Source organism: Pieris napi, chromosome 21, assembly GCF_905475465.1.
Source record: "Pieris napi chromosome 21, ilPieNapi1.2, whole genome shotgun sequence".
NCBI lineage: Eukaryota > Metazoa > Arthropoda > Insecta > Lepidoptera > Pieridae > Pieris > Pieris napi.
In genome coordinates, this window is record NC_062254.1 from 7,492,026 (window position 1) to 7,505,321 (window position 13,296).

At 36.8% G+C, this 13,296-nt stretch overlaps 1 protein-coding gene across 11 annotated transcripts in view; it reads right to left on the reverse strand.

Moving 5' to 3' along the window:
- LOC125060289 (spectrin beta chain) overlaps window positions 1-13,296 on the reverse strand; it is a 73,010-nt gene that overhangs the window by 12,179 nt on the left and 47,535 nt on the right. For all 11 annotated transcript variants that reach the window (XM_047665119.1, XM_047665118.1, XM_047665112.1 and 8 more), the window contains 11 exons: window positions 12,588-12,769; window positions 11,575-11,689; window positions 10,957-11,081; window positions 9,563-9,753; window positions 8,295-9,457; window positions 6,760-7,021; window positions 5,715-5,919; window positions 4,536-4,730; window positions 3,282-3,461; window positions 2,092-2,336; window positions 392-615 (listed from right to left, as the gene is read on the reverse strand). In XM_047665119.1, the coding sequence (XP_047521075.1) occupies window positions 392-615; window positions 2,092-2,336; window positions 3,282-3,461; window positions 4,536-4,730; window positions 5,715-5,919; window positions 6,760-7,021; window positions 8,295-9,457; window positions 9,563-9,753; window positions 10,957-11,081; window positions 11,575-11,689; window positions 12,588-12,769 (3,087 nt within the window). The remainder of the gene's footprint in view (window positions 1-391; window positions 616-2,091; window positions 2,337-3,281; window positions 3,462-4,535; window positions 4,731-5,714; window positions 5,920-6,759; window positions 7,022-8,294; window positions 9,458-9,562; window positions 9,754-10,956; window positions 11,082-11,574; window positions 11,690-12,587; window positions 12,770-13,296) is intronic.

Genomic DNA, 13,296 nt, shown 5'->3' on the forward strand with positions numbered 1-13,296 from the left:
GGGATTGAATTACGCGTTATTGTTAATATTATTTTCGACTTTTCAGTACTTTACACCACATAATGGTAACTTTTAGGTATAAAAAAAGAGTCACTAGGTGATCACGAAACGTTTTACTATACTCGGGTACAGAACAACGTTACGGCGCGTTGAATGGGGGGGGGTCAATAATCTCCAAAAATTGCGTGACGTATTACTTGAACGCCAAAAATTTAGGGGCTTTCAGTAAAAAAAAACGACAATTGAGAAAATGCTTTGCTTATTATACTATCATGAAAATTTATACAAAACCAAACATCTTGTTGCAAAGCAAGATGTACATATATAACACAACCACCTTCACGAACACCTTTTAGAATAGAACCTTCTAGAAAATTCTAGAAATACTTACTAAGCTGGAGATTTTCCCATCTCTCCTCCCAGCGTCTCAGCAAGGCGTTCCTCTGATCAGTGAGCAGATGCAGCTTGTCCCTTATATCAGACGACGCGTAATGTTGTCTCGCGAGTAATTCTCTTCCAAGAGCTATGCACACCGCAAAGTTCTCTTCGCGGGCCTCGATCTCCGCTTTTAGGGACTGATGGTTGTTCATTAGAAGCTCTACGCCGCTTACATCTCTGGAAATTGAAATATATATTTATAAACGTTATTTGGGGGCCTCATAGCCTAGCGGTCTTATTAAGTGGCAGCTAGGTGAAGGGTACCGGGTTCGATTCCCGGTTCGAGGACAAGTTTTAATTTAATTTAAATTTTTTCTCGGCCTTTGGGAAGGTTGTGCGGTACCGGGCGAGTGCCTAAACCGTACATGGAGGACATGGTCGAATTTCTAAAGACAAGCACGAATTATAAAAAATCCTATACTTGACGCCGGCTAATGCACAAATCGTGCCAGAGCCATTAAAAAAAACGTTATTTGAATTAGTTATAAGTTTAAATCTAAAAAATTCTAACACACAAAAATTTCTTCCTGCCGTTTGAATGAGGAGTTCAATTCACACACACATAATATTTATATATAGGTGAAAATATTCACAGGGTGATAATTTTTACCTGCTCATTCATGGTATAATATCACCGAGGAGAAAAATAATATTTCATAATCAAGATCTTTTGAACTAATTTTGAATGAGTTAACTGATAAATCCAAAAATTCCTACCTTGATATAAGCAAAAGCTATCCTAAGTCTAACCTGAAGACATTGCATTACTTTATTTGTTATTTCATTAGATTTAACTTTTAGATAACTATTTTCTCAAAATTAATGTTTATTATAACAATATATTATATATATAATGTACCACGAATGACTTGTAGTCTTTGTCAACCCTGGGTTGCCTAATATGCGGTCTATTTTTTTTATTATTATTAAATATATAAAGGCGGCAAACAAAATGAAAGAGCGGGTCTCGCGGGGTATTGCGCTCCGGCTCGCATGAATATTGTAAATAAAAATATTACCGATGTAGACCCATTTCGCGAGACGCGTAACACACCATTCGAGAACTAGTGTATTGGAATTAATATAATGTATCTTGTTTTTTGAAAAAAATTGAGAGATAAAGTCCCTGGACACAATGGCAGGGGAGTAGATATTTAAAAAAAAATGCTGTTAGCGTTTGAACAATTTAAAGCGACTGCATTTTTTTACACGCTTTATATTAGCTTCACCTGTATGTATGTATGTAACCGACTCCTTCGGACTCGATTTTGACCCACTTTAAACGTACAGATTTTATTCAAATTTTGCCCACCTGTCAAAGATCGATGACAATGCAATAATCCGCAAAAAAAAATAAAAAAAATTAACTAAAAAATAAAAATAAATAATAGTTTAAAAAATCTAAAAATCTGTGCCATATTTTTCGTCTATAGAGCAACCCACGCTTTTTCACAATAATACCAGTATTTTTTGTTCATTACCATTTTCAGCCTAAATTAGGAATTATTTTTCACTTTTTAGTTTGATGTGCTTTAAAAGCGTGTTTTTTAGTTTTTTTAAACAATTATTTATTTAAATATTTTACTTAAGTTACGCGAACACTACACATTTAAATACTTTATTAAAACTATAAGTAGGAGACTCTAAACTCACTTCGGTTTCTCCCCAGTGTTCATAGACCGGACAACGTCATCCATCCATATGGTGAGTGTTCGCACTTGGCTCAGGAAGCGGTAGAGTTGATCGGCGTCTTCCAGCTTGGCCCTTCTGGCTTCACACGCGGCCTGGAGAGACGCCCACGCTTCGGAGACTTCCCCAGCTCTTCGGGTGATCTCAGCTGCCTTCTCCCCGGCGTATGAGGCGCCGAGACGAGCGCATTCAGCGTTTATTGCTTCAACCTGAAATGAAACGTTAATTTATATAACAATAAATAATTAAATATTACATAAAACTAATTCAGTTTAGATTTATAACTTTATACATTTTGCTGAAACGGAAAGATTAAACTACGAGATACAATGATAATATCTCGTAGTTTAATTATTATGTCAAGTACGGTTAATATGACAAATGGAAGAAACTAGCTAATGCTTTTTTTAACTAAATATCCTTTTTTATTATGTATCATAAAGCTTTTTCTCTCTTTCTTTTAGTTATAAGTTTCTTCAATTGCTGGTTAAGACTTTGATTCGCTATAGAAGTCTTCTACCCCAGGGTTTACAAAACATTAAGTCAACGATTGATTCATTGTCTTTCTCACTCTCCAATAAACATGACAAAACAGGCATATTTAAGTACGTTCAGTAGTTATTGCAGAATTTCTTCTCGTCTTCTTTTTAGTAGATTCTATATTCTTTCTCAAAGAAGAGTCTAAGCCATATTTGGACATAAATATATACACATTTGGAGTTAAAAATCCAGACGTATATATTATGCAAATTTCAGATATTTCAATTCAATCGTATTAGTATGAAAAATTACGGCTTTACAAAAACTAACCCAATCTAATTGCATTCTTTTAGCTTAAGTACATTCGTCTATTAAATAGCTTAGTTTTGGCATAATCTTCTCTAGCTCTCAGTCTGCTAATAAAATTCAAAAATCAAATATCATTTATTCATATAGAACGGAAGAGAAGAACTGGCAATAAACTCTCCGCCTCTCTTTTTAATCGCCAAGTTTTTTGTACTACTATTTGTATACTACTTAACTACTAAACTCCTAAAAGTTACTGCGGATTACAAAACGACAACTTATTTATTTTGATACTTAAATTTTCTTATTGTTGTTTAAATTCATCAATTATTTTACTTTTAAAATAAATATGTTAGGTAAAGATTTACCTGGTTCTGCAGCGTAGATAGATCCTGCATGAAGTTGTGGTGCTTCCTCTGCAGAGCGGAGACAGAGAGAGCATCACGACCGAGTTCGTCGCTAACTCCTCTTGCCTTCTCGTTCACTCGCTGCAGAGCGTCCTTGCAGTCGTGGAAGTATTTGTGCAGCTCTCGTGACGCCGCTAACATCTGTTATGTGTAACGATAAAGTTGATTGAGATTTAACTTATGGTACTGAAAATATTAGGTACAATTCATATAGTTTTTTTGTAAATCTACTTTAAAAAAATAAGTCGGGTTTTCCTTCCTGACGCTATAACTCAAGAACGCACGAACCGATTTCCACGTTTTTGCATTCGTTGGAAAGGTCTCGGGCTCCGTGAGGTTTATAGAAAATTCAGGAAAAATTTCAACAGAAAAGCGGGATCACCAAACGAAATGTTACATAAAACGAAGCCATCTGGTGGCGAAACGGAGTTCGCCGAGTTTGCTAGTATTTTATATAATATGGAACGCCCAAAAAGGGCAGTCATCCCAGCCTATGGACACTCATTTTTAGTGGGTGCGTTGCCGGCCTTTGATGGAGGAGTACAGTCTAACTTTGAATAGTTGGAGTGTCGTATCTTAGGGAAGACCACACCGGGAGCCGATTCCACAGTTCGCTAGTTTTGCTTTGTATTAGTTACAAAATATGTAGTGGTATTTTTAATTACTACACATTAGGGTGGCTTTTGATAATAATTCAAAAATTTCTTACGCAAAATTAATATTATGGAAGGAAAACATGAAAGATATACCAAGTTATCTCCTGGTCTATCGAATTTTAATCTTACTCTAATACTAGAGTAGGTTCCTAATTATAATCTAATATATAAAATTCTCGTGTTACAATGTTCGTTCCGAACCGATTGTTATGAATTTTTTTATGCTAATTCAGTATGTCTGAGAATCGGCTACTATCTATCTTTCAAACCCGTGATAAGGGGGTGTCCACCCCAAAAAAAAAATTTTTAGACAATCTTTTTTGTTTGTTTTTTTATGATACAGCATACAAAAATACATACAATTTTCACCACTTTACCATTAACACCTTTTTTTTATTATTGTAGATAGTTATTTTAATTGAACTAAAAAAATGTTGCCTATAATAATATACATGGCAAAACAACGTTTGCCGGGTCAGCTAGTTATATATATTAATCTCTACTACATAAGCTTCTTTTTTTTAAATAATAATAATAAAAATAAAATTTGAGAACTGACCTGTGTTCTCGTATCAATGAGCTCCAGAAGATCCTGCCAGGTTTCCTTGAGGCCTTCCTTCCACTGAGCGATGGTGGCATTGTCAGAATGTCCCATAGCGATCATCTGGTCCGCGATTCTTTCAGCTGTGGCGACCCGCTCTGAACCAACCGATTGGGTCTCACGGGCGAACTCTTTGAAACGCTCCCATAATAGCTGAAAATTAAATTTAAATAATATCTAAATAAGAAGTTCATATTAAGCAATCATCATTCTATTGAAAACCTTAAATGGGTTTTTCTACGAGTTAAGACTATAGTCGTATTTTTAATTAGACGAAGCCAACTGACAGTAGCTAGCTAGACAGAAGCTTTCTTTGAAGACTTTGAAGACTTTGTAAAATAATGTTGCCATATTTAAAGTAATAGTGATACGTTCAGTTCTTGTTCAATCAGATGAATGAACAATGAGTGTGAATAGTCAATCATTTCAAACAATAAAAGAATATTATTTCTATTTCAAAATTGAATAAAAGTGCTCTGATATAAGTTAGGTACTAGTACTATGTAACTACAATCAGTTTTTTGACGTCTTATTACAAAGCGCGGCGCGGCGACTAGTGCCATCACCGATCATTAATTCAGGGGTTTTTACTTTGTCACAACACTATTTTTATTTAATTAAAAACTGACAACACCGTAAACGTCAGTTGACTTCGTCTAATTAAAAATACGACTATAGCTATTTTATATGAAATTGTAATTATCACAAAAATCCAAAAGATATCAGATCGATCAGATATTTAAGAAAGTTTGAAAGTGTTTTTGGTTTTCGAACATAACCACAACAAACACAGAATATAATCAATTACAGCTGTATTCATAAAAAAAAATATAGAAAACATTATTTGCATTGAACAAAGAAGTAATTAATTAATTAATTATTATTCGTTTATTTATTAAAATTCGTAATATACGGTACCCGGCCATTTATAAGTCGCACCGTGCTTTAGAAAGAGGTACTCGGCTAGCTTCGGCTTCTTATAGCGCCGTCTCTGTCTCCAAATACCGGACTGTTAGTGTTTCGTGTGACAGAGATGACGCTAGATCTCAGAGTATCTCTTTCTAAAGACGCAGAGTATCTCTTTCTAAAGCACGATGTGACTTACAAATGACCTGGTACTGTAATAATAATACTTACAGTGACATGCTCATAATCTTGCCCAAGCTCCTGCGAGCTGGCAACCAGCTCCCTCTCCGTGATCCATTGCTCAAGATCGTCCACTTCTCGCGAAAGCTGGAATAACCTCAATGCTTCATCCAGCTTAGCTCTTCGTTCGCCAGCCAGGTCTTTTAGACCAGCGTACAGCTTGTCCACTTGGGATTGCTTCACGGATATTTGCTCACTAAAATAAGAATATAGAACAATTCAGAAATATGCAGAATAAATCTACTCTTTCGTCTCTTTCTGTCGAATTGTGTTTACGCTGTGATGAAAAGAGACAAGAGTGTATGTGGTTAAAACGGTGCAATAGACTGAGTTGGTTATTATTAATAAAAGGCTGACTCTCTGTATCACTTATTTTAATTACGAGACAGTGCTAAAGTATGAGTAATCGTAGGTAACATAGGTAAGAAAATCTGTTTAACTGTATTTCGTAACGAATTTAGGGGGGGGGGGGGGGGGGGGGGTTGTGTGTTCCTTTTATAAAACGTTACGATGCGGGGCGGGGATTGAATTACGCGTTATTGTTAATATTATTTTCGGACTTTTCAGTAATTTACACAACATAATGGTAACTTTTAGGTATAAAGAGTCACTAGGTGGTCACGAAACATTTTACTATACTTGGGTACAGAAAAACGTTACGACGCGTTACATGGGGGGGGGGTTTCAATAATCTCCAAAAATTGCGTGACGTGAAACTTGAAGCAACTTTGGAGATTTTTAACGCGTACGTGAACGTAACCCCCTGTAACGTTGCCTGACCGAGTGACCATTTTTACCTAAAAACAATTACGCTCCCCAAAGAAGGGGTAGGTTTTTCATTAAACTGTCGTTTACAATATAGGACTCACAAAACTAGGCCATTTACGTGAAATAAACGAATAGTGCGATGTAAATATATACCTTTATTGAAATTCGCGGCCTTATATAGAAAATTATGTAAAGATAAAGGAGATTTTTAGAATATTTTGATATTTTTCTACACCTAGAAATAACTCATAAAAATAATTTAAAATACCTCAGAGGATGTTCTTCACTCGTCAACTGACGAACAGTTTCGCCAAGCTGACGAATAGTGTTGGCGTAATCGTCGACCGCTTGTTCCAATATTTCGTGCTTCTTGATGAGGTTTTGTGCTGAAATTTCGTCTTTTCCACGGTCTTCTACCATCATGTACAGCTCCTGTTCGCTCATCCAGGCCTCGGCTTCGTTCGCGTCGAACAGGTATTGGTGAGCCTTGCCCCATTGAGACAGATTGTTCTTGCGTTGGTCGATGGCGTCTAAGAAACGGATGCGATATTTTAAATATTTTATCAGACGCTACGTCAAAATTAGTCTGATTTCTGCATATTTTGTGACTATTTTTAATAATAATAATTAATAATATTAAATATAATAAGAAAAAGTTGTTAGTGTTCGACGGAAAACTGTTTTTTATGTTTCATGATCATTTGTAAATCGAATAGGCAAGTAGGTGATCAGCCCCCTGTGCCAGACACACGCCGTCGACTTTTTGGGTCTGAGGTTTCCTCACGATGTATTCCTTCACCGTTCGCTGAAGCCACTAGGCCAACACTGGTTTATATTGCACTGACTTGTATATATATATACTTTAACAATATTGTACAAAGAATACATTTTTTATCCTTATTCGTGCACCGAAACATACATATTTTTAAGTCGAATGTAGAAGTTGAAGTAAGAAGTAGACATGGGATGAAATTGGCTGTGCCAAAAATCAATCTGGAACTGTTTCGGAAAAACAGCTTTTGTATGGCAATTAAAGTCTACAATAAATTACCAAAAGAATTAAAAGATCTTCCGTCTAGATTCTTTAAAAAGCGACTTAGTGAATTACTTTTAGAAAAAATGTACTATTCAATAAATGATTATTTGCATGAAACACCGTAATTGATATAAAGCTAATGATGTAATGTATATAATATAATAGACTAGATAATATAAGAATTGACTTTGAATAATAATGTGAAATACTTTGTGACAAATTTGCGCGCCATCGTGTGTGGCAGAATATGCGAACTATTTATGATTGTATCACCTAAACATTTTGTACCATATTCTTGCAAAAAAAAATTATTATTATTATTATATTAGTAATTAATAAAATCAAACACTACTGAGAGCACTATTTTTTTTAACGATAGGGAAGGAATTGGTACGCTCTTATCTTGAAGGACCCTAAGAGGCACTAGCATGGGCTTAATTTATTTTCAAAATTAAAACAAATTGAAATGGCCAGCCTTCCCGGCTTTGCAAATGTTAAAAAGGAATGAGTGAAATGTGACACGGGGATTCTATATTTTAGCATTGTCTTTTATTGACAACTTTTACACTTGAAACGTCGGAAAAATTTAAAATTATGTAAAATAATTGAAAAGTTATAATAATACATAACTTCAATCTGGTAAAAAAGTGTTTTCTTTAGATTCTATATTTTGTTAAAATATCTCTAATTCTTAAAAAAAATCATTAATCTATCAACTCCTACGTTAAATAAAGACTGAAGTTGGTAAAAATCGATTATATTAATACCTTTAAGTTCTCGCCACCGAGCCGTTAGTTCTTCAATAAGCCTCTTGAATTCATCCGAGTCTTCGTGGCCTTCGTCGATTAACTTCTGGCCATTGGAGATGACAGTTAAAATCCTCGGCTCATGGTTATCCGTCTCTGTTTTGAGGGACTGATTCTTCTTTTGCAACATCTGTACGTTGAAGAGTGAGTTTCCATAATCGGTGCTCGTAGCCAACGGCATCTTCTCGTGTACCCATAGTTTCTCATCCTCGATATCGCGGCGGAACTGGAACGCCTCCTTCTTCTTGGCCAAGTGTCTCTGACGATCCAGTAAGGGAGCTTTGAGCTGCTCGAATCTATGTTCCACAGACTTCTTCTTCTCTTTGATCTCCTCCATCTTATCTGGCACGGTCTTCTGGAGGTACTCGGCCTGCGTCTCGAGCTCGGTGACCTGTTTGGCCTTGACGGCCATCTGAGTCTCGATCATCTGTTGTTTCTGCATGAGAATGTTCACAGATGCCAGATCAGTGCCCGTGTCGGTGTTCTCGATCTGTTTCTCCAGCTCGTTCATCCAGGAATCGATGTCGTCACACGTCTGGTGCAAGAGAACTTCACGGTTGGCGTCGAAGAGCCGTTCGCCCTTGTCCTTCGTTGTCGTTTGAAGGTTTTCGAATTGGTCTTGCAGTTCGGTCATTTTGGGTGAAATTATTTCGACGAACTCTGGTTTCTGTTTCATGAGTTCCTCGGCCGCGTTCTGGACGGCGAACAGCCTCTCCTTGTTGGCGGCGATTTCCGCTTCGAACGCTTGATGGCGGGTCCACTTGGAGTGGATAGTTTTGGCCGAGCGGTAAGTGTCATCTTGGGCGGTGACATTCTTTTCTTGGACCCACTCGCCGAGTTCGTCGCAGTCTTGAAGGAATTGGTGTAACTGCAGTTGGTCTTGAAGTTTGTCCATCTGTTCGACAGCCTTGTCTCTGTTAGCGTCTCGTCTGGCGCGGATGCTCTCAGCTTTGCGTTGGATCTTGTCTGCATCAAAGTGTCTCTCCTCGACGAGGCGATTGGCGAACTGGACGACAGAGTTAATCTTGTCATCGTTGGCTTCCATCGTGGTGAGGAAGGCTTCGTGCTCCTTGATCATATTCTCAGCCTGTTCCAAGTTAGCTGGTGGCTCGATCTTCGCAATTCTATAAGAATTTTAATCATTAAGAGGGTAATTAGATATTTGCTTCATCATCACCAGTTCCACTCCAGAATCACTACAACAAAGACAATAACAAATAGAAACATACCTATGCTCCTGATGTGCTAGCAGCACCTCAGCCTGACGAGCGTCCCTCTGCAGCAATTGCAGCTCGAGGGACTGCGTGAGCAGCTGCTGCCGGTTCTCCCACATCTGCTGCAACTCTGCCCATCCTTCGCGGAGAGCCTTTAGCCTTTCTCGGAGGAACATGTATTGCGGGTCGTCTGCTGTCGATGGTTCCTGGATGGTAATAATTTTGGATTTACATTCATGTTTGCTACGGGTTCTAATTCTTTCATGACGGAACTTTTTTTATTATAAAGGGTCTTTCAATAGAGACTTCCGAACTTTTACAGTTGATAGCGGCCATCTTGTTGAAGCTACATCTGTCAAATTGGCTGTCATTTATTCAGTCTGTTTTGCCAAATCACCATGGATGGATATAGCGTTCAACAACACGTGCAAATGATAAAATTGTTTTATCAATATGGGTTTTCTGTTCGGGCAACGTTCCGCGCGCTTCGCCCATTTTACGGGCGCCATAATCGTCCTACCGAGAGGACTATTCGCAGTGTGGTGGATAAATTTGAGTCCACTGGTTCAGTAAACGATCAACCAACACCCGTACGTCGACGAAACGCAAGATCTACCGAAAACATCGCCGCTGTCCGTGAGAGCATGCAGGAGAATCTGAGGCAGTCGATTTCGCGTCGCTCACAAGAACTCGGCCTTTCACAGACCACAACTTGGCGAATTTTGCGTCGTGACTTGGCCTGCACCCGTACAAAATTCAACTGACCCAGGAGCTTAAGGGATAGGAGCACAAGACTTTGTCTATGGTCGTTTACTGAAGGTAAAGGACAAAGACTTGTGTTCGCTGAATGGGCTCTGGAGCAGTTGGCAACTGACCCTAATTTTCATCGAAAAATCATCTTCAACGATGAGGCCCATTTCTTGATGAATGGGTACGTGAACAAACAAAATTGTTGAAGAGAAGCCGGGGCGGACATTTGAACGATGTTAAATTCCACACATAATGGCATCGATAGGCCTTTCAAACGAATAAAAATTGTTGATGATATCTAACACAAATTTTGTTTTATTTAAATTTGAAGATAGGAAGCCCTTAATGAAAGACCCTTTAGTATAAAAAGTATAATTTTGTTTTTTTTTTTACTTTGTATATAAAGGGAAAAAAATTAACCACCTTTAAAAACATGTGAACGTAGAAATGCGTGGATATATCTCAATAACTACTGAACCGATTTTATCATTTGTATCGTTCTCTTAATTAAACTATACTTTTTTAAATCAAAATCGTGTTAAACAAAAAAAAAATTAACCCAATTTCTTCAAAGATATTACGAACATCTTTTTGTAAAAAGATTTATATGAATAAAAACGCGATAATAGACTTCCTACATTCCTAAAAAAAATACTCACGGCAGTGATCTTCTCTCCATACTCCATCATCTTGGCATATTCGTCCTTGTAGTTGTCGATCTCTTCCTTGATGGTCTGGTGTTGAGACAAGAGCTTCTCCGCCTCCGGGAGACTCGATGGAATATCTACAATAAAAAGTTCAGTCTCATCACTTCTCTATTGCTTTCCTATATAAATTTCAGAGCCCAGAAAAATAGAGAAATATAACAGAATGAGAACACATAAGTTATGAATCTAATATATAAAATTCTCGTGTCGCGGTGTTTGTGGTCAAACTCCTCCAAAACGGCTTTACCAATTCTCATGAAATTTTGTGTGCATATTGGGTATGTCTGAGAATCGGACATCTATTTTTCATCCCCCTAAATGTTAAGGGTAGTTTAACCCTAAATTTAATTTTTTAATTTTTAGATATTTTTTATATTTTTTTATGATAGGATACAAAAATACATACAACCCCTAATTTTCATCCCTCTACGATCAACCCCTATTTTTTATTATAAATTATATACATGGCAAAACGACGTTTGCCGGATCAGCTAGTTTATATATAAAATTTAGTATAAGATACAAGAGTTATTAAATTGTCAAATATGTTTTCCATGCTAATATAATCACCTTCTGACGCAACATCGGTCTGTGTCTTGGTAAGCCAGGCTTGGAAGTGATCCACGGAACGCAAGAAGCGATGCAAATCTCCAGCTTCTTCCAGCTTTGAATCACGCTCTTTGAGCTATAAAACAATATTGTTAAACGTATTTAATGGAGATAAAAAAATCGGATTCAAGGAATGACGATAAAATCTTTTTTTTTATTTCTAGTACACACCATAAAAGATTTTTAACACAAAATAAACAAAAAAAATATACACAGAACGAATCTTATAGGAAGTAGATTACTATTAACAAATCAGAAACTTGTGATTAATTACTAAAAAAATGGTTGTATATGTCACCGTAAAATTGTAAAAGCCGTTAGATTGTAATCTATCTCGCGAGATTGTGAACTGTCGAAAGATTGTGAACTCAACGTACTGCTCACAATTTAACGTATTATTATTCCGTAGATTGTAATCTATCGAAGTGAAACCGTCAAATTGGGAAACGGGTCGCACCTCGCGCGCTTTTTGGTTGAACGGAATATATACTGAGCCAAGGTAAAGACAAAAAACATATTTGATATAATTTTTTAAATAATAAATTTAACCGTAAACAAAATTTCATTTTTGAGACTATACTAGTGACTGACTTTAGTTAAAAATCGGTTGTCTGTAAAGTCGGTTTACTGACGATAGTTGAACGTGACAACGTCATAAAAAAATATTGATGGTATGGTTGCATTTATAAAAAAAAAAAATTGTTTATTAGGTATTTTGTATGGATATAGAGGAGGTAAATGGAAATCACAATTGAATTGATCAAGTTACATTTATTTGTACGCATAAATACAATTATGTCAATTTTAAATGGAACGCCTCAGAGCGAGGTAACGCCTCAGAGCGAGGTAACGACTCAGAGCGAGGTAACGCCTCAGAGCGAGGGAACGCCGCATGAGTCATGTTTTTTCGTGCGTGCAGCCGGCTCCATCGAATTATAAGACGTTGTCACGTCAAAAAAGGGTAAATTACTCACCATTTGTGTAAGCTGATCCCAGTTCTCTGTAATAGTGACAACGCGTTCCCGGATAAGCCTTGCTTCATCCGGATGTTCTCCTTCGATGGAATTGGCCTCGTCCTCCAAAGAGCTGATGCGGGCCTGAATGGCTGCTAAATCGCGCTCCATTCCCGACAGACGACGTTGGAGAGTCATCACACCTGGTTAAGGATATTTATATGACACAATATATTATACGTCATGTTACTTGTCCATCATTTAAGCAATTTCTAGAAAAATACTCGCGCAATAAAAATATACAGGTTAATCTTTTAAACATACTCTCTTTTTTGAAGTTATACTTCTTTAGGCGCGTTATGAAAAATTGATGAGAGTGAAATTTTACGATACGCGCACCGTGACACAAAATTAACATAATAAAGTTGCCCACGGAAGATGCTACGGCATTGGACATAATTTAAAAACAACATTCGAATAATAATAGAATTTATGTTACACTTTATGTAAGAGAATAATAATAAATATTTATTTATTTAATTTTTCAAATGTAAACTGAACTTTATTGAGTACCATCACTCCTTTTCCAGTCTTTGATTATTTAATTGTAATTAATTATTTGCATGCAATCAAAAACTATTTTTAATAATGCTAAAGTATAACTTCTTACGCGCGTACATAAGTACACGCACCCCTTTTTTTAAATAGAACCGCCCAATTGCTTTAGATT